The 21,608-nt window shown below is 53.5% G+C and overlaps 1 protein-coding gene across 1 annotated transcript; it reads left to right on the top strand.

The window, feature by feature from the left end:
- The first annotated feature begins 1,143 nt into the window (after positions 1–1,143).
- SELENOO (selenoprotein O) lies at positions 1,144–21,579 on the top strand. The gene is made up of 9 exons (XM_027540442.1): positions 1,144–1,727; positions 12,466–12,669; positions 13,477–13,657; positions 14,754–14,884; positions 15,198–15,478; positions 19,827–19,977; positions 20,595–20,780; positions 20,857–21,013; positions 21,109–21,579. The coding sequence occupies exons 1-9, from the start codon at positions 1,159–1,161 to the stop codon at positions 21,295–21,297; spliced, it is 2,049 nt and encodes a 682-aa protein (XP_027396243.1). The 5' UTR covers positions 1,144–1,158; the 3' UTR covers positions 21,298–21,579.
- The last annotated feature ends 29 nt before the right edge of the window (positions 21,580–21,608 follow it).

The following is a 21,608-nucleotide window of genomic DNA, read 5'->3' as shown; positions in this document are numbered from 1 at the left end:
AGAGCGGGGGGTCACAGGAGGTCTGGGAACTGTGCGGTGGCCCCCGGAGGCAGTTCCGGGCAGCCCCTCATGTCAGATGTGGATCGGGGCTGTTGGACAGAGTGGCCCGGACAGGAGGGCGCTCTGGAGTTTGTCCAGGTCTCAGGTTTTGCTCTGGGCCCGGGTGAGCGGGGGCTTTGGAACCCCTCCGAGGACCACCCTCTCCAGGCAAGGCTCTTCTGAACTGGACCCCGGAGTCACTCTGCACACTGACCCCAACTCCTCACCTGGGGCGGACCCTTCGAGGCCAGGCTTGGCCCTTCCCACCCCGCGCCCGCCCCAGCCTCCTGGGCGTCCACGGGGGTGTTTCTGGGGGAACTGCAGCCCCGATCAGAACAGCTGCTACCCTCCCAGAGCGTGGTGAGGAGAAAGACACACAAGAAACAGGAGAAGCGCCAAGGAAAAGCACTGAGTGACCGGAGGGAGGCCGAACAGGCAAGCGGAGGGGCAGCGGGACAGCGGGGCGCCGGCTCCCGACCGGGGGAGGGCAGCGGGAGGAGAGGCGCCGGCCAGCCAGAGGAGGAAGCGGCCGCGCCCCCGGCTTCGGCTTCACCACGGGGCCTTCCAGGCCCAAAACTGACCCCTGACTTCCGGCCAGATCTGGACCAGCGCCGCAGTCTTTCCCCCCTGTCCTGTGTGCGGTGGGCAAAGGACACTCAAGGGCCAGACCCCAACAAAGCTGGTCCTGCTTCACGCAGAACTGCGGGGCACCCCGAGGGTCCCCTGGGGCAGTCACTCGGCACGGTCACCGGCCCGGAGCGCTCAGTCCGGACGGGCCGGAGTCCCCCAGGGCGGACCTCCAGGACCTGCCGCTGTGGCGCGGGGCAGTCCCCGTCGCGCGCTCCCCCCGGGTCCGGCCGGGCCCTCGCGGTCCCCCAGGCAGGACCTGGGAAGGAGGCGGGCGGACGGCGCAACCAGTCAGAGCCAGCATTCCGCGGGCGTCCGATTCAGCTCAGGCGTGTCCGACTCTGTGCGACCCCACGGACTGCAGCATCCCTGTCAGTCAGGCGCGGCCCGGGCAACCGGGAGGCGAGCCCGGGGAGGGACTTCCTGTCGGGGCGGCGGGGCTTCCGGGGCAGCGGGACTTCCTTTCGGGGCGGCGCCGCCGCAGCGCCTCAGATGGCCGCGCTCCGCGCAGCGCTAGCGGCCTCGCTCACGGTCGCCCGCGCCCGGCCGCCGCCCCTCGGCCGCCGCCCGCCGTCCGCCTGCTGCTCCGCGTTGGCTGGCGCCATGGAGCCCGCGCCCCGCTGGCTGGCCGGGCTGCGCTTCGACAACCGCGCCCTGCGCGCGCTGCCGGTGGAGACGCCGCCGCCCGGCCCCGAGGGCGCCCCGTCCGCGCCGCGGCCCGTGCCCGGCGCCTGCTTCAGCCGCGCGCGGCCCGAGCCCCTGCGGCGGCCGCGCGTCGTGGCGCTGTCGGAGCCCGCGCTGGCGCTGCTGGGCCTGGGCGCGCCGCCCGCCGCCGCCGCCGCCCGCGAGGCGCGCGAGGCCGAGGCCGCGCTCTTCTTCAGCGGCAACGCGCTGCTGCCGGGCGCCGAGCCCGCCGCGCACTGCTACTGCGGCCACCAGTTCGGCCAGTTCGCCGGGCAGCTGGGCGACGGCGCCGCCATGTACTTGGGCGAGGTGTGCACCGAGGCCGGCGAGCGCTGGGAGCTGCAGCTCAAGGGCGCGGGGCCCACGGCCTTCTCCAGGTGCGTTTGGGGGTGCGCCCGCGGGTGAGGCGTGTGGCCCGGGACCCTAGAGCGAGCTGGGCAGGCGCGCCCGGGCCGAGGCCCAAGCCCGGGGCCCGGACGAGAGGCCGGGAGCTGAGCGCGGCTCCTGGCCGCCCCTGAGCGCCCCCGCGCCCCCGCCTGGCACGGTGCGGCCCTGCGGCCTCTCAGGTCGGGCCGAGCGTCTGATCCCTCCGCGCTGGCCGCTGCCCGTGCTCTGTTCTGATAAACGACCCACGGACTTCGGAGCCAGTTCTGCGCGTGACACGCTCGTGTTTACTGCGTGCCCCGCGGGGCTGCCAGCGCTCCGGCGCTCAAGGCCTCGTCGGAATGCTGACCGGGCCGTCGGCTTGCCTCCCACACAGTTAGCACCGCGGATGCCTACTTACTCCGAGCACTTGGGGCCAGCCCTGCTCTGAGGGCGCAGTGAGGTGGGCGCTGTCCGTGCTCCTCTGGGGGCTCGTGCTGCCGGCCTGGGTCCGGATCCTGACAGCCCTACCCGGCAGGGTGCCCAGCTGTCGCCTGTGCTGTATGCCCGCGGCTGACAGGCTGTTCTGCTCTTTAACACAAAAAAGTTCATATCCGCCGCCCATACTGTTAAATGCCTGTTGAATGGCCAGAAGAATTACACCTGACTTGGAGTTTTATGTTCAAAGACATTCTGAAAGTGTGGCTGTTGTCTGGCCCCTCTGTCCAGGTACTGAACCCGCCCCCACCTCCTTCTGTAGCAGCTCCACCTCAGGTCCTCAGGTTCTTCCTCACACCCCAGCCTTCAAACCTTTCTGTGTCTGAGACGTCCTGAGTTCAGCCTGGCACCCCCACCACCGCCCTGGAACAACTTGCTGAGAGTTGTCTGCACCTTTGACCATGTGTGAATGCCTCACACTGGGGCTTGCACATTGTATGAGCATCTTTCAACTTCCTGTGTTCGTTTTGACAATTTGTTTTTGTTATAAAAAATTTTTTTGAGAGTGACAGGCTGCTGGAAGTTGCTTTTAATATTTGAAGACTTGGGTTATAAGTCTGTTTCCAGACCTGAAGTCCTTTGAAAGAAAGGGGCTGTCTGACTGTTCGCAGGCTTGTGCCCACCCACCAGCTCCAGCGTTTCCTGGGGTCCCCAGCCTCCCTCAACGACACAGAGGCTAACATCTGAAGTGGTGTGAGTGGCCTAGGCCAGCAGCTGCTGGAGTGCCCAGGTGTGAGCTGGGGGTGGAGGGACAGGTGGCTCCTTGCCTTTGCCTCCATGGGGGCTGGGGTTTCAGGATGGCAGGTGCAGGCGCTTGCCGTGTGTCCTTCTCTGTGGGGGCAGGGTTAGGGAAGGCCCTGTGCCCTTGCTGTGTGATCATTACACGGTTCTGGTTTCTGCTTTGGGCACCTTGCCCTGGGCAAGGAGGTAGCCTGCCTGTTCTCCGGATCATTTTTTACCAAATCCACAATTAGCTTGAACAGTGCTGGCTTCCTGCTGAATAGGCCAGGGTGGGGGTGAAGTGACATCTGAGGACAGATTACAGACCACAGGGGGTGAGTGGAATGCCGCTGTGTGTTGAGTCTCACCAACCAGAGGCAGGTGCGGTCAGCCTGCAGACAGCCTTGGGGTGACGTCAAGCCTGGTTTCTAGAGGTGTCAGTCGCACCTGGAATAAGCCCTCCCGGGTGAGGGTGAGGCAGGAGGCCGAGGTGGTCCCCACGCCGTGTGGAGGCCCACGGAAGTCTCTGCTGACCCCTGGTCCCACTCTAGGCGTATGCCCCGGCACCTCAAGCTCATACTGGCCTCTTCCCTGCAGAGGACGTGGGTAGAGGTGCATCCCAGGCACCTTCATGCAGCGTCTCTGTCCTTTGGCAGGTGAGACAGAAGTGAGCCCAGAGTTTGTTTTTCCTAGAGAATTTTCTAAGTTGTCTCAAGTGCCTTCCTGCTGGGGGAGTGCTTGGACGCTTCTGTGCCCTGGGCCAGGCCAGGGTCCTAGGCCCAACTCTGAAGGGCAGAAATCCAAACTCACTTTGTTGTGGCTGCTTGCTGGTTGGGGGCTCTTGGAGGTCGAGATGTCCAGCCCCCTCACCTTACAGGGAGGGGCTAAGGACATGGCTCGTGCAGGCGAGCCGTTCTCATGCACTGCTGTGACTTTCCTTTAATTTAAAAAAAACAGAGTAAGAAACTTTGGATATCGTCACTCCATTCTAATGGGTGAAAAGCTGAACAAACTGAAAAATCAACAAGTCTTCTTAGATCTGCAAGAAAAGTGAGGTCAGAGGGCAAATCGCTGCCCACCCCCCACCCCGCCCCGACTGGAGAGACCGACAGGCAAAGACAGAGAATTTTTCATCACCAGAGCAGGCGTCTCCAGGAGCACTTGCCCTGCAAGTGATGGTTTGCTGGAGGCTCAGTGTGGACAAGCCAGTTAAAACCCCAAGGGCCCCAGTCACAAGGGGCCCCCGCGCTTCGCTGAGTTTTATCTCCTGGAGCTCTACTAGGTCCTCACAGTGAATGCTGGTAGAAAATCCCTTTGTGCTTCTGGCAGGAGTGGGGAAATGGAGCCGTTTGAAGTTCACAGGAGCACCGTGTTCTTACCAAGCCTGCCCTCAGGGGGAGCTAATTAACCCGAGGCTGCCCTGCTGAGGTCATCTCAGAGCCTAACTGACCTGGGGAAGGGCCCAGCTGCAGCCTCTGGCAGAGGGGAGACTGAACAGCGCGTGTGATGTTCTCGGTCCAGACGCCCAGCTGCACTGACGGTCTGAGACCTCCACCCAGTACCTGTAGCCCACCACCACACCACAGAGGCCTGCTTATAGCTGCTCTGTTTGCCCTGAACACATGCCTGGTTATCAAGAAAAAATTACAGAACACACTGAAAGGCAGAAAACACAGCTGGAAGCGACAGGGCCAGCATCAGAATTAGCCTCAGACGTGGCAGAGGTGTCGGAACTATCAGGCCAAAGACTTGATGTAACTGTGGTTAATATGTCAAAGGCTCTAACGGATGGAGTAGGCAGCATGCAAGAGCAGATGGGCAGTGCGAGCAGAGAGGTGGGAGTTCTGAGAAAGACCAGAAGGAAGTGCTAGAGGTTTATAGTAAAAACACTAACAAAAATGAAGAATGCTTCTGATGGACATATTACTAGACTGGACACAGATGAGGAAAAGTCTCTGAGCTTGAGGATATCTCAGGAGAAACCTACAAAGATGCAAAGAAAAAAACTGAAAAGTTCTCACTGTCCCAGGAACTACAGGACAGCTGCAAAAGAGGTAGCATGTAGTAGGAATACCAGGAGGGAAAAAGGGGACAAAAGAAATATTTAATGTAGTGACTGAGAATTTCCCCAAATTAATACTAGATACCAAACAGATACAAGAAGCTCAGAGTGCACCAAGCAAGATAAATGGCTACCTGAACCCCTACAAAAAACAAACAAAAAAACTACACCTAGGCTTATAATTTTCAAACTACAGAAAAGCAAAAATAAAAGTGAAAAAAGCTAGAGGAAGGAAACACTTCACCTACAGAGGAGCAGAGATTAGAATGACTGCTGACTTCTCAAAAGCCAGGCAAGCAAAGGAAAGTGGAGTAAGGGGGAAAAATTCACCCACCTAGAATTCTGTGCCCTGTGAAATTATCCTTCAGCAGTGAAGGAGACAGACTCCCTCAAACAAAAGTTGAGGGAAATTGTTACCATTAGATCTGTTTTGCAAAAAATGTTGAAAGGTGTTTTTTGTAGAGAATGAAAATGATACAGGTCAGGAACTTGAATCAACATAATCAAAGGAAGAGGACAGGAGAAGGAAGTGAATGTAGAATAAAAGCTTTACTTTTCATCTTAACTGATATAACAGGTAATAGTTTAAAGTAGTAGAAACAAGGCATTTGGTTATGTGTAAGTGAAATTCATGACACCAAATGGAATAAGGGGTGGGAGGAAGAGGTTGGGATTATGTTGTTATAAAGTACTCGTACTACCTACGGAGTAGTACTGTGGTACTTGCAAGTGGAGTTGGATTAGCTGGGAATGTGTATTACAAACTCCAGGGCAGCCATTTTTCAAAGAGTAAGAAAACAAAACACAAAAAAGTATTACTGATACGCCAGGAGAGAACTAGTGAAAAAGGAGGAAATAGAATCACAAAATGCTCAATTAAAACCACAAAAGATGGGGTTGAGGCGGGGAGAGGAAGAAGGAGAGAAAAAGGAAGAGGAGAGTGGAAGGAAAACACTTTGGTCTAGACGCTGTGATCTAAACGCACTAATTAAAACAAGATGCTGTCAGAAGAATTGTTTAAAAGTCTTCTATGTTGTCCATAAGAAACCCACTTTAGATATGAAAACATGCAGATTAAAAATAAATGGATACTAGTGTACCATGCTAACACTAATCCAAAAACAAGCAGGAGTGGCCATATTAAATCCAGAAAGAGTGGACTTTGGAGTAAGGAAAGTTACTAGGGATAAAGAGGGGGCCAACACGCCAGAACAATCCTTACGGTGAGTGAGTGAGTGAGTGAAAGTCGCTTAGTCGTGTCCGACTCTTCGTGAGCCCATGGACAATACAGTCCATGGAATTCTCCAGGCCAGAATACTGGAGTGGGTAGCCTTTTCCTTCTCCAGGGGATCTTCCCAACCCAGGGATGGAACCCAGGTCTCCCAAATTGCAGACAGATTCTTTACCAGCTGAGCCACAGGGAAGCCCAAGAATACTAGAGTGGGTAGCCTATCCCTTTTCCAGCAGATCTTCCTGACACAGGGATCAAACCAAGGTCTCCTGCATTGCAGGCGGATTCTTTATCAACTGAGCTATCAGGGAAGCCCATCCTTAAGGTATATGTGTCAAACAGCAGCATCAGAGTGCCATTTGGCAGAAACTGACAACTTCAGAGAGGCATAGAGGAACGCACTATCATAGTTGAGACTTCAACACCCCTCTATCAGAAATGGACAGAGCCAACAGGCAGAAAATTGATAAGGACACATTTGAGCTCAATTAACACCATTGATCAACTGGATACAACGAACATCTAGGCCTACTTCATCTAACAACAGAATACATATTCTCAGGCCCACATGGAACATTTATCCAGATAAACCACATTCTAAGCCATAAAACACACCTTAACAAATTTTTTAAAATAGAAATTATACAGTGTCCGTTCTCAGGCCACAATGGAATCAAACTAGAAATCAGTAACAGATCACTGCTGCTGCTCCTGCTGCTAAGTCACTTCAGTCGTGTCCAACTCTGTGCAACCCCATAGACGGCAGCCCACCAGGCTCCCCCGTCCCTGGGACTCTCCAGGCAAGAACACTGGAGTGGGTTGCCATTTCCTTCTCCAATGCATGAAAGTGAAAAGTGAAAGTGAAGTCGCTCAGTCATATCTGACCCTCAGCGACCCCATGGACCGCAGCGCACCAGGCTCCGTCCATGGGATTTTCCAGGCAAGAGTACTGGAGTGGGTTGCCATTGCCCTCTCCCAACAGATCACTAGAAAACCCCAAATTCTTGGAGATTATGCAGCATACTTCTAAATAATGCATGTTAGTTGCTTCATCATGTCTGACTCTTTCCAGCTCCATGGACTGTAACCCACCAGGCTCCTCTATGGAATTCTCCAGGCAAGAATACTGGAGTGGGTAGCCATTCGCTTCTCTAGAGGATCTTCCCAACCCAGGGATGGAACCTGAGTCTCCAGCATTGCAAGCAGATTCTTTACCATCTGAGCCACCATCCCAAGAGACATTTTTAAATGTTTTGAACTAAATGAAAGTAAAAATATCAAATGTGTGGAGTACAGTGAAAGCAGTGTTTTGAAGAGAATTTAAAGCAGTGAGTGAGTACATATGTTAACAAAGAAAAGCGATCTAAAACCAATATTTAAGTGTCCACCTAGGAAACTACAAAGAAAAGAGCAACTCCAATCCAAAGTAAGCAAAAAAAAAACAAAAAAACACAAACATTGTGTGTGTTGGTGGTATAGTGGTGAGCACAGCTGCTTTCCAAAGTAAACAATAAAAGAATGAGAACAGAAATCAATGAAATTGAAATATAGAGGAGAAATCAGTGAAATCAGAAGCTTTCTCTTTGAAAATATCTATGAAATCAATAAGCCTCTAGCCAGGCTAACTAGGAAAGAAAGTTAGGACGCAATTACTAATACCAGAAATCAAAGAGGGAAGATCATACAATTCGTATAGATATTGAAAGGAAGTTAAAAGACTTTGAACAGTACTATGTTCACAAATTTGCTAGCCTAGATGAAAAGGACCAATTCCTTGAAAGACAAAATTTACCAAAACTCGCAAGAAAAAATAGACAATCTGAATAGGCCTGTATATATTAAACAAATTGAATCAATTAGTAGCCTTCCAAAACAGCATCAGGCCCAGATGAGTTCACTGGTGAATTCTACCAAACATTTAAGGACAAAATTACGCCACTCTTTTCAGAGAATGGAAGCAGAGGAACTAATCCCTGACTCATTCTGAGTCCAGCGTTGTCCTGATACCAGATCTCGACAAAGGCAATACAAGAAAACTATAGACCAAGATCCCTCATGAACACAGACAAAGAATTCCTCAACAAAACATTAGCAAATAAAATTCAACAACGTTTGAAAAGAATTATCCATCACCACCAAATGGATTTATTCCAAGTATGCAGTGCTAGTTCAACATGCAAAAATCAATCAAAGTGATCCATCAGATCAACAGGCTAAAGAAGGAAAATCATATATTAGTTGAAGTAGAAAAGCGTCTGACAGACTCTAACACTCTTCGTGATAAATCAGAAATAGAGAGGAACAGAGTTTCTACAGAAAACCTACAGCTAAATCTACTTCATCATGAGAACCTCAGAGCTTTCCCACTAAGATCATAAACAAGGCAAAGACGTTCCGTCTCACCGTTGCTTCTCAGCAACCCTGGAGGTCCTCGCTAATGCAACAAGGTAAGAAAACCAAGGCACGCACATCAAGATGGAGAAATAGAAACTGTTTTGTTTGCAAATGGACATCTACGTAGAAAATCTCAAAGAATGGACCAAAGTGGGCTCAGAGCAGTTACAACGATATTGCGGGATACAGAGCAACTACTGTACTATAGCCAAGCAATGACAAGTGAAATTTGAAATTAAAAACAGTTTACATTAGCATTGCTGAAAATGAAATACTTAGGTGTGAATCTAACAAAAGATCTCTATGAGGAAAACTACAAGACTGATAAAAAAATAACTAAATCAGCGTAAAGACATTCCATGTTCATGGATATGAAGATTTAATATTGCCAAGATGTCGGTTCTTCCCAACTCAATCTGTAGATTCGATGCAACCCCAATTAAAGTCTCAGCAAGTTATCTTGTAGAAATTGACAAAATGATTCTAAAATTTTTATCAAGAGGCAGAAGAGCCAGAATAGCTCAATATTGAGGGAGAAGAACAAAGTCAGGCCTGGCACCGCCCCCACTTCAAGACTGACTAAAGCTGTGGTAATCAAGAGGGTGTGGTTTTGGCCAAAGAATGGATAGATCAGTGGAACAGAGCAGAGAGCCCAGAAATAGACCTGCATAAATATGGGTCTTTGACAAAGGGGCAAAGGCAGTCCAATGGAGCAATGATAGTATTTTCAACAGATTGTACTGGAACAGCTTTCCAATCCCAAAGAAAGGCAATGCCAAAGAATGCTCAAACTACCACACAATTGCACTCATCTCACATGCTAGTAAAGTAATGCTTAAAATTCTCCCAGCCAGGCTTCAGCAATACGTGAACCGTGAACTTCCAGATAGATGTTCAAGCTGGTTTTAGAAAAGGCAGAGGAACCAGAGATCAAATTGCCAACATCTGCTGGATCATCAAAAAAGAGAGTTCCAGAAAAAACATCTATTTCTGCTTTACTGACTATGCCAAAGCCTTTGACTGTGTGGATCACAACAAACTGTGGAAAATTCTGAAAGAGATGGGAATACCAGACCACCTGACCTGTCTCTTGAGAAGCCTGTATGCAGGTCAGGAAGCAACAGTTAGAACTGGACATGGAACAACATATTGATTCCAAATAGGAAAAGGAGTACGTCAAGGCTGTATATTGTCACCCTGCTTATTTAACTTATATGCAGAGTACATCATGAGAGATGCTGGGCTGGAGGAAGCACAAGCTGGAATCAAGATTGCTGGGAGAAATATCAATAACCTGAGCTATGCAGATGATACCACACTTATGGCAGAAAGTGAAGAAGAACTAAGGAGCCTCGATGAAGTGAAAGAGGAGAGTGAAAAGTTGGCTTAAAGCTCAACATTCAGAAAACTAAGATCATGGCATCTGGTCCCATCACTTCATGACAAATAGATGGGGAAACAGTGTTAGACTTTCTTTTTTTGGTCTCCAAAATCACTGCAGATGGTGATTGCAGCCATGAAATTAAAAGACGCTTACTCCTTGGAAGGAAAGTTATGACCAACCTAGACAGCATATTAAAAAACAGAGACGTTACTTTGTCAACAAAGGTCCGTCTAGTCAAGGCTGTGGTTTTCCCAGTGGTCATGTATGGATGTAAGAGTTGGACTATAAAGAAAGTTGAGTGCCAAAGAATTGATGCTTTTGAACTGTGGTGTTGGAGAAGACTCTTGAGAGTCCCTTGGACTGCAAGGAGATCCAACCAGTCCATCCTAAAGGAGATCAGTCCTGGGTGTTCATTGGTAGGACTGATTTTGAAGCTGAAACTCCAATACTTTGGCCACTTGATGCGAAGAGCTGGCTTATTTGAAAAGACCCTGATGCTGGGAAAGATTGAGGGCAGGAGGAGAAGGGGACGACAGAGGATGAGATGGCTGGATGGCATCAACGACTCAATGGACATGGGTTTGGGTGAACTCCAGGAGTTGGTGATGGACAGGGAGGCCTGGTGTGCTGCAGTTCATGGGGTCGCAAAGAGTCGGACACGACTGATCGACTGAACTGAACTGGAACAACTGGACGTCCACATTAAAAAAAGAGAGAATCTAGACACAGACCTGACACCTTCTACAAAAATTAACTGAGACTGGATGACAGACCTACACACAAAATGCAAAACTAAAACTCCTAGAAGATAAAACAGAAAATATGAATGACCTCAGGTATGGAAATGACTTTTTAGATACAACACAGAGGACAGGATCCATGAAAGAAATGATAGGCTGGACTTTATTCAATGTAAAACTTCTGTGAAAGTGTCAGGAGAATGACAAACCACAGACTGGGAGAAAATCCCTGTGGAAGACATGTCTGATAAATGTCTGTTTTCCAAAGCATACAAAGAACTCTTAAAACTCAACAATAAGAAAACGAACTGATTTTAAAATGGGGCAAAGACTTTGCTAGACACCTCCCCAAAGAAGATAGAGAGATGGCATCTGAGCACATGGAAAGATATTTCACATCATGTGTCATCAGAAAAATGCAAATTAAAACAGGGAGACAGCACTACACCCATGAGAACAGCCAAGCTCCAGGACACGGACAACACGAAATGCTGGCAAGGGCGCGGAGCAACAGGAAGCACGCTCATCGCTTCCGGGGGTGCAGAATGGTCTGGCTGCTTGGGAAGACTGGCGGTCTCTTACCAAGCCAAATACATTGTCACCATATGATCCAGCAATCATACGACTTAGTATTTACCCCAAGGAGTTAAAAATGTGTCCACATGGAACTCTGTATACGGATGTTCACAGCAACTGTATTCCTAATTACCAAAACCTGGAAGCCACCAAGATGTCCTTCAAGGTGAACAGATAGAACAGACAGTGGAATAGGTAATTCCAGACAATGGAATGTTATTCAGCAAAAGAGTAGAAAGAAAAAAAAAGAAATGAGCCATCAAGCCATTAAGGAACATGTTGGAAACTTGGATGCATATCAGTAAGTGAAGAAAGTCAATCTGAAAAGGTCACACAGTATGATTCCATCTGTGACACTATGACATTCTGGAAAAGGCAAAACTCTGGAGACAGTAAAAAGACCGGGGGTTGGGAGGGGAGAGATGGCTCGGTGGAGCACGGAGGACTTTGGGCAGTGACACTTCTCTGTGTGACCCTGTGGTCACGGTGGATCCCCGTCTGGGCAGTTGTCCAGACCCACAGGATGGGCAACACCAAGCATGAAGCCTGATGTAAACATGGGCTCTGGGGGTGAGGACATGTCAGTGTGGGTTCACTGACTGACAGATGTCCTGTCTGGGAGGAACGCTGATGCTGGGGCATATATGAGAAATCTCTGCCTTCTGATCGCTTTTGCTGAGAACCTAACAGTGCCTAGGAAAATAAAGTCTATTTAAAATAATAATTATGTCAGCTTAGGATAAGAACAGAACGTCCGAGTCATTCGGAGCTGCCCAAGGTGGACTGAAGTCCTCCCCCCACCGCAAGCGGTGCTGTGTCTGTGCTGTGTTTTTTACAAAGTAAATTCTTAGACACAGAACTGTAGGCACGAGTGTGCGTGTGACCGTGCGTGTGACCCAGGGAACGGCTCTCCCCGTCTTCAGTGTGGACTCGGCTCCTACGGCAGGCTGGCACCCGTGCTGTGGATATAGACCTGCAGGACGTTAGGGGCACAGCGTCTGGGGTCACGCAAAACAGACTCGTTCTATGCTGACGGCAGAGCTGCTCGGGGGCTGGTTTTCAGAAGCCGGTAGCGGCTTTCCTGCAGTCCCTTCGGCCTGCAGCTGTGTTGCCGGGGCCCGGCAGTGACCTCTGTGCTTGACCTCAGACAGGCGGACGGCCGCAAAGTGCTGCGCTCCAGCATCCGCGAGTTCCTGTGCAGTGAGGCCATGTTCCACCTGGGTGTCCCCACCACACGGGCCGGCTCCTGCGTCTCATCCCAGTCCACTGTCGTGCGCGATGCCTTCTACGACGGGAACCCCCGGCCCGAGCCGTGCGCCGTGGTGTTGCGCCTGGCCCCCACGTTCCTCAGGTAAGGCCCGCGCACTCACGTCCCCAGGCCAGGGGCCGGGCAGCGAGCCTGGAGCCAAGACCTGGGGTCTATGACCAGGGGCTGCATCAGGCAGACCGGGAAAATGGCCTCACCTGCGTGGCTGGACGAGTGGCCATGACGCCCAGCACGCCCGCTCCCAGGGCCCCGTCCGCCGAGTGGAGGCCTTCTGCTGCTGGGGGCCTGTGAGTCCTCGCGGTCACCAAGCTGTCTGGAATCGAGCACTCGGTACCAGCCACCCAAAGCCAGTCGCCAGGAGGCAGCTGTGGCAGTCTTGGGGATCAGGGGACTCAGCCGACCCCATGGCTCAGCCGTCTCTGGCTTCGCCTTTGTCTCTGGGGTGGAGGTGCTGGGCCCCCAGAGCTGGACCAGACAGTCTGCTAAACGCTGGTCTGTCGCGTAGGCTGTCGGGCAGCACCCCTGGCCTCCACCCACGAACTGCTGGTAGTCGGCCCATGTGACCAGCAAACCTGGCTCTGGACGTTGCCTTGCCCCCTGGGGGTGCAGCTGCCCCACTGCTGACCCCAGCTCACCCCAGTACAGGCCTCCTCCCCCCATGAGACAGCACGGATCCCCTCGTCCCCGCAGGGCGGCCGTCCTGTCCCGCCCCATGTGCCCTGGGAGGCGCCCCATATCAGCCTGTGTCCCTGAAGATCGGCCGTGTTTGTACGGTTTGTCCCCCACTCACCACTGCTCTGGCCACGAGCGCTGGCAGCAACTCCCTTCCCGCCTCACTCAAGAGGGGAGGCGTCATGTTTAACCTGTGGTCAACGTGGGTCTCCCCTCCAGGTTTGGATCCTTCGAGATCTTCAAGCCCAGAGACGAGCACACGGGCCGGGCGGGCCCCAGCGTGGGGAGGGACGACATCCGACTGCAGATGCTCGACTACGTCATCAGCACTTTCTACCCTGAAATCCAGGCCTGTCACCCCGGGGACCATGTGCAGAGACACGCCGCCTTCTTCCGGGAGGTCAGTGGGGGCTGCCCCCTGAGGGTGGGCGCTGGGTGTCCTGCCCTCTTGAGTCTCCTCCTGTCCCAAACCCTCATCACCACCCACTGGCTTGACCCAGGGCTAGCTTCTCAGATGCTGAGGGTCAGGGTCCTGGGACGGACCCCTATTTGAGCAGCCTTGAGGAGCCGTGCAGAGATCTTGGGGGAAGTCAGGGCTGGCGGGTGCTGGGTCTCCCACATGGGGCCTGTGCACACAGTCGCCCCCAGCACACACCCCTAAGCCTCTTGACTGGGGGACACACTGACTGTCCTGGCTCAGGGCTGAATGCACCCTAGAACTCTCAGGCGTGGTCCCAGGGGCCGTGCAGGTGCCCCCGCAAGTGGGCACAGAGCAGCATGTCGGTCCCGGCCTGCACCCGGGGGCCACGTGCAGAGACATGCTGGGGAGGCCTGGCCCCTCCCCAGACCCTCCAGGCAGTGTCTTCCCATCTGTCACGCGGGCAGTGCCGGGGAGGCTTGAGGCTCCGCTCACACCCAAGGTGGCGGCCTGAGCCTGGCCTCTTGGTCAGTGAAGCCGAGCGTGGTGCCGTCCAATGCAGACAGCGCCCGCGGCCTCAGAAGGCGAGCTGTGGGTGGGCTGCTCAGTGGGCCACAAGGCCATCGGGCACACCTGCGGCTCGCAGGGCTCCTCCTGGCTGGGTGCAGGGCGGCAGGGCCGGCAGGGCCCTGGCTGCCCAGGTGGGCTGGTGGAGCCTCGTCCCCTGCAGCCCCCGGTGAGGCTGGACCTGGGGCGGGTTTGCCTGATAATGTGGAGACTTGCTTCCTTCTTTTGACATGGTCATCCCACGTAGGGACCTGTATCATGAGAATGTCAGGGTTCCCTGATTTCTCTGGTTTGGGTAAAAGCCAGAATAGTGAGTATATAAGAGACGGTGGTGTGTGTGTGTGGGGGGGGGGGTTTCCTTGTCACATGTCCTCGGGCGTTCTTCCCAAGTCAGGACAGGACACTGGGCAGGCTCCCCGGGAGTCGCGCAGTGTGAGACGGGCCCAGCGGGCACAGGTGGTTTGGGGAGGGGCTGGGCCCAGAGGGAGTAGCAGTGGCCGTCCTGTTGCAGGTGACCCGGCGCACGGCCCGGCTGGTGGCTGAGTGGCAGTGCGTGGGCTTCTGCCACGGCGTGCTCAACACAGACAACATGAGCATCGTGGGGCTCACCATCGACTACGGGCCCTTCGGCTTCCTGGACAGGTGGGCGTCCCGCTGCCTGCCATCAGCCCCCGGGGAGGCACGGCATCATAGGCCCGCATGGCTGCTTTCGTGAAGGTTTTGTTCAGTGTTTGATTCTCAGCAAGGCCTGGTCAGCTAGCCATTCCCAGAGCAGGAATCCCCCAGAGGGCTTTAGCACAGAAGCGTTTAACCAGCCCCCTCCACTCTTGGGTAGAAAGTGGGCTGAAGGGGCAGGTGAGGCTGCAGGGCCCGTGGGACAGGGCAGGACTGCGGTGTCCAGCCGGGTCCCTCGGTGGGTCCCTTTAGGCACCACCCACTCTTGCCCGTCCGGCAGGTATGACCCCGATCACGTGTGCAACGCCTCCGACACCGCCGGGCGCTACTCGTACAGCAAGCAGCCCGAGGTGTGCAAGTGGAACCTGCAGAAGCTGGCCGAGGCCCTGGACCCCGCGCTGCCCCTCGAGCTGGCCGAGGCCATCCTGGCAGAGGAGTTCGACGCCGAGTTCGGCCGGCACTACCTGCAGAAGATGCGCCGGAAGCTGGGCCTCGTGCAGACCGAGCAAGAGGGCGATGGCGCCCTGGTGGCCCAGCTCCTGGAGACCATGCACCTGACCGGTGAGTGGGGGCGGGCTGCTCATGGGCCGTGGCTGGCTGGGTCCCCGTCTCCCGTCCTTTGGGACTGCCTTTGCAGGGTGTGTGTGACTTCCTGGCTGATCCGGCTTGGAGGCCCAGTGCTGCCCAGCACAAGTGGCCGGCCGGGCGCCCTTGGGGAAAGCATCCTTTGCACGAGTGTGCCATGAGCCACCGGCCAGTTCACACGTTGACTCCTCTCGGTAGAGCACACCCCCTTCTATCCGCTGCTGCGTGCTTTCACACTGTGCGTCAGTCAGGTGTGCTGCTTCTCACAGCCTCGTGGCTGGACATCCAGCCTCGGGACGCCATCTGCTGGTTGCGTCCTCACAGGGCAAAGTGGGAGCAGGAACACAGAGCCCCTAGCAGGGTTGCACCCTCCTACCTACCTCCCAAAGGCCCCGTCTCCAAACACCATCCCCCTGAGGTTTGGGTCTCCAGGTGTGAAGCTGGGAGGGGACACACAGGCGCCCTTGCATGCTGGGGTGAATCCTACATACATGGTCCTTCTAGGGTTTTGCTGAGGTTTCTCTGCCTGTGCTTACGAGGGATGCTGCTCTGTGACTGTCTTTTCTCCTGGTTTCTCTGCCTGTGCTTACGAGGGATGCTGCTCTGTGACTGTCTTTTCTCATGGTTTCTCTGCCTGTGCTTACGAGGGATGCTGCTCTGTGACTGTCTTTTCTCCTGGTTTCTCTGCCTGTGCTTACGAGGGATGCTGCTCTGTGACTGTCTTTTCTCATGGTTTCTCTGCCTGTGCTTACGAGGGATGCTGCTCTGTGACTGTCTTTTCTCCTGGTACCCTTGTTCGGCTTTGGTATGAAGACAGTGCTGGTTTCATGAGATGAGTTAGAAAATGTTTCCTCCTATTTTTTAGAAGAGTCTAAGGATTGGTGTTAACTCTTCTTTAAATGTTTGGTGGAATTCACCATGAAGCCCTCTGGTCCTGACTTTTCATATGTCAGGAAGTTTACAATCTCTTTACTTGGTATGGGACTATTGAGATTTTCTTTTTCTTCCTGAGTCAGTTTTGGTAATTTATGTTTTTAGGAATCTGTCATCTAAGTTATCTGGATTATTATTCATAGTGTCCTCTTAGTCTTTTATTTCTGTCTAATCAGTAATGATATCGTTGCTGTTACTTTTTTTCTTTATTGTTTTCAGTTAGTCAGTTCAGTCGCTCAGTCATGTCTGACTCTTTGCGACCCCATGGACTGCAGCACCCCAGGCCTCCCTGTCCATCACCAACTCTCGAAGCTTGCTCAAATTCATGACCATTGAGTCAGTGATGCCATCCAACCATCTCATCCTCTGTCGTCCCCTTCTCCTCCTGCCTTCAGCCTTTCCCAGCATCAGGGTCTTTTCAGATGAGTCAGTTCTTCACATCAGGTGGCCAAAGTATTGGAGTTTCAGCTTCAGCATCAGTCCTTTCAATGAATATTCAGGACTGATTTCCTTTAGGATTGATTGGTTTGATCTCCTTGCAGTTTAAGGGAGTCTCAAGAGTCTTCTCCAACACCTCAGTTCAAAAGCATCAATTCTTCAGCAGTCAGCCTTCTTTATGGTCCAACTCTCAAATCCATACACGACTACTGCAAAAACCATAGCTTTGACTAGACGGACCTTTGTTGGCAAAGTAATATCTCTGCTTTTTAATATGCTGTCTAGCTTGGTCATAGCTTTTGTTCCCAGGAGCAAGCGTTTTAATTTCATGGCTGCAGTCACCATCTGCAGTGATTCCAGAGCCCCCCAAAATGAAGTATCTCACTGTTTCATTGTTTCCCCATCTATTTGCCATGAAGTGATGGGACCAGATGCCATGATCTTAGCTTTTTGAATGTTGAGTGTTAAGCCAACTTTTTCACTCTCCACTTTCACTCTCATCAAGAGGCTTTTTAGTTCCTCTTCACTTTCTGCCATAAGGGTGGTGTCATCTGCATATCTGAGGTTATTGATACTTCTCCTGCCAATCTTGATTCTAGCTTGTGCTTCATCCAGTCCAGCGTTTCTCATGATGTACTCTGTACAGAAGTTAAATAAACAGGGCAACAATATACAGCCTTGATATACTCCTTTGCCAATTTGGAACCACTTTGTTGTTCCATGTCCAGTTCTAACTGTTGCTTCTTGACCTGCATATAGATTTCTCAGGAAGCAAATCAGGTGGTCTGGTATTCCCATCTCTTTAAGAATTTTCCAATTTATTGTGATCCACACAGTCAGAGGTTTTGGTGTAGTCAATAAAGTCAATTTTTTTCTTTATTGGTTTAGTTAAAATTTCATCAGTTTTACTGATCTTTCTGAAGAACCAATTTTGGTCTCATTCTCTCACTTTTATTCTCTGTTTATCTCTGCTTTCATCTTCTTTCTGTTAAGTTTGGTCTTGTTCTTTTCTTAGTTCTTTAGGTATAAGATGAGGTTACTGATTTGAAGTGCTTTTACTGAGAAGTAGCTAACGTGTAGCATCTTACAAGCCTCAGGTGTGCAACATGACTGTGTGACACGTGCAACACGAGACCACCAGCACATACAGTTACGTTTTTTCTGGTGATGAGCGCGCTGTTCTTTCAGTTCAGACATACGTACCTATAAACTTCCCTCTGAGCTCTGCTGCTTTTGGTTCATAACCTCCAAGTGTTTTCTCATTTCTCTTGTGATTTCTTTTTAGACCCAGTAGTTGATTAATTTTAACACTGTTACCCAGTTGCTAAATTGTTCATAACCTCCAAGTGTTTTCTCATTTCTCTTGTGATTTCTTTTTAGACCCAGTAGTTGATTAATTTTAACACTGTTACCCAGTTGCTAAATTGTGTCTGACTTTTTGCAACCCCATGGACTGCAGCAAGCCAGGCTTCCCTGTCCCAGTTTGCTCAAACTCAGGTCCGTTGAGTCGATGGTGCCATCCAACCATCTCACCCTCTGATTTTCCTTCCATTTGTGACTTCTAGCTTCTTTCCATTGTGGCTGCAGAATACACCAGTATTCTCAGAGTACTAATTTTATGGCCTGGAGAACATGCAGCTGAGAGCTTGGGTGGAGAGCTGTATTTGGTGTTCACTGTTTCCTTGTTGACCTTCTGTCCAGGGGTCAGGTGCTGATATCCCAGCTCCTACAAAACTGCTCGACTCTGCCCTTCAGTTGTTTTTTGTTGTTGTTCATTGCAGTACAGTTTCTTTAACATGTATTCAGGGACTTCCCCGGTGGTCCAGTGGTTAAGAATCTGCCTTCCAATGCAGGGGTCATGGGTTTGATCGTTTGTCGGGAAACTAAGATCTCACCTGCCGCAGGACAACTAAGCCCTTGCGCAACTAGAGAAGCCCCGCAAACTACAGGGATGACCAGCACAGCCAAAACATGTGTTTGCCCTTCAGTCTTACGAGTGTTTGCTTTGTGTGTTGGGGGCTCTTGTTTGATTGTTTTATCTTCTTGCTGAACTGACTCACCCATAGCTAACACTCTTCCTTGTCAAGTGCTCACATAAAGTCTACTTTCCTGATGGCAGCACAGCCACCCAATTCTGTAGGTTACTATTTGTGTGCTATATTTTTTCCATCTTTTCACCTTCAGCTGAAGTGTCTTCAGTGTCTTACTGTCATCCGATCGTGTTTTGTATCCATCCTGCTGGTCTTTGCTCTTTGAATAGTGACATTAATCCGTTTACTTTGGCCGGGGGGCGGGGGGGGGGGGGCGTCCTCTCAAGATCTTAGTTCCCCATCCAGGGGCTGACCCACGCCCTTGACAGTAAAAGCGCATTGCTAACCACGGGACCAGGGAGCTCCCTCGTCCACTTACTTTATAAGTACCTGCAGATAAGGAAGAATTTGTACTGCTTCGTTGTTTTGTCTTACACCATTTTTGTCCCTCAATTTCTGTCACCACGCTCGTGTTTCGGTGGGTTTTGTGTACACCATTCTGATTCCCCACTCCTCCTCTGGTTTTGGCCATTTCCTTAGGGGTTATGGTGACACTGGTTTAGCCAGCCAGGCCAAGGACACCACACGACACGCCTGTTCTCAGGTCCTCTGCTGTCTCAACCTTGCAGCTCCCAGAGCGTGCAGTGCTGAAGGCGCTGACCACGATGGGGGCCAGGGCCGGCCTCAGCGCCTGGACTGTTTGTTCAGGTCACCAATGAAGAGACCGGCCTTGGAGGCCTTGGGAGACAGCGTGACTTGTCAGGTTCAGAGTGGGGACCAAGTTGGCGGCACTGAGAACAGGCTGGGGGTGGGGGCGTCAGGAACCCCTGGCCTGACGCCCAGCAGGGCTCCACACACATGCTGGATGAACACGTGCGGTTGTCTGGCGACAGGGCGGTGCCCTGAGCAGCTCTGTGTTCCAGGGGCTGACTTCACAAACTCCTTCTACCTGCTGAACTCCTTCCCAACTGCGCCGGAGTCCCCAGACCTAGATGGGTTCCTGGCTGCGCTGACTGCACAGTGCGCCTCCCTGGAGGAGCTGAGGCTCGCCTTCCGACCTCAGATGGATCCCCGGTGGGTGCTTGGGTCTTGCTTCCCAGGAATTTGTTTCCAGAAAAGGGAGGACTATTTAGAATGAAACCATGGGTGGTCAGACCCTGGCTGTGTAGCCCTGAGGCCCGCCAGTCAGAGGAAGGGACGCAATGCTGACACTGGAATGGGGGGCCAGGAGGCACAGGGTGGGGCACGGTGGCTTCTGCTCCAGGGAGGCCCCCCAGGAACAGCCTGGGTGTGGCCCGCCATCTCCAGCCACTCAGGCTTTCTACACCTGTTGTCCTGGGGGTGGGGCCCACACTCAACCCATCAACAAGTTTGGGGCCAGCAGGAATCTAGTGCAGCGGTGTGCGGGGAGGCTGAGCTGGCAGGACCTGCTGAGCACAGAGCCAGGGTGACTGAGAAGGGGGTGTCAGGGGCTGCCCTGCCGCCCTCCCCAGCTGGAGGATCCAGCTCTGCGGTCTCCATGGGCGGAGTCAACAGCAGGAGACGGGCCTGTCATGTGCAGGGGGTGCTGGTCATGTTCCCTCATCTGCCCCGCCCACCGGACCCGGGCTCCGCCCTGGGGGGGCCGAGCACAGCAGTGTGGCAGGCCGGGAAGGCCGGCCTGGGGCCCCTCACGCGCCCGCTCCGCGCAGGCAGCTGTCCATGATGCTCATGCTGGCGCAGTCAAACCCGCAGCTCCTGGCGCTCATCGGCACGCGGGCGAGCCTGGCTCGGGAGCTGGAGCGCGTGGAGCAGCAGTCGCGGCTGGAGCAGCTGAGCGAGGCCGAGCTGCACGGCAAGAACAGGAGCCGCTGGGCCGCGTGGCTCCACAACTACAGGTGCCCCTGCCCCCCCTTCCCCCACCCCAATCCCAGTGCGGGCCGGGCTACGCGGCTGACGCCCAGTGGGTTGCAGGGCCCGGCTGGAGAAGGACCGGGAGGCCAGCAGCGACGCGGCCACCTGGCAGGCCGAGCGCACACGTGTCATGCGCGCCAACAACCCCAAGTACGTGCTGAGGAACTACATTGCACAGGGCGCCATCGAAGCTGCTGAGAGCGGCGACTTCTCGGAGGCAAGCGCTGTCTGCCGCCCCCCGCTCCCCGACCTTCATCGGCTGCGGAGGAGGCCGGTCCCCAACAGCCCCCCTCACTCTCCACCCCCCTGCAGGTGCGGCGGGTGCTGAAGCTGCTGGAGACCCCTTACGGCGGGGAGGCGGAGGCGGAGGCGGAGGCTGCCGAGCCCGCGGAGGCCAGTGAGGCGGCCGAGGAGACCGGCGGGGCGGCCGGCCGGCGGCGCTCCTACAGCAGCAAGCCCCCACTCTGGGCGGCGGAGCTGTGCGTGACGTGATCCTCGTAACTGCCCCGGGGACTCCGCGCAGGTGACCCCAGGGCCAAGCCCTTGAGTCCACGAGGCGGCCCCCACTCCCGTCTCTCCGTGACGGCGGGGATGTCCAGTCAGGACCTGACCCGTCTCCGCCCGACGCCGACTCGCCACCCCTGCCCCAGCCTCTGCTCCCCACGACCGATGCCCCACACCCGCACCGCGCAGCCCCGAGGACCGGCCGCTTGGCCCCCACCCACCTGGCAGGGGTGGGGTGGGGGGACGCGGCCCCCCAATAAACCGGCAGCCTCCTCAGTGGCCCCGCGTGGTTGTTCGCCCGCGCCCAA

The sequence above is a fragment of the Bos indicus x Bos taurus genome, chromosome 5, assembly GCF_003369695.1.
Source record: "Bos indicus x Bos taurus breed Angus x Brahman F1 hybrid chromosome 5, Bos_hybrid_MaternalHap_v2.0, whole genome shotgun sequence".
Taxonomy (NCBI): domain Eukaryota; kingdom Metazoa; phylum Chordata; class Mammalia; order Artiodactyla; family Bovidae; genus Bos; species Bos indicus x Bos taurus.
This window is presented reverse-complemented; position numbering and strand designations above follow the sequence as displayed.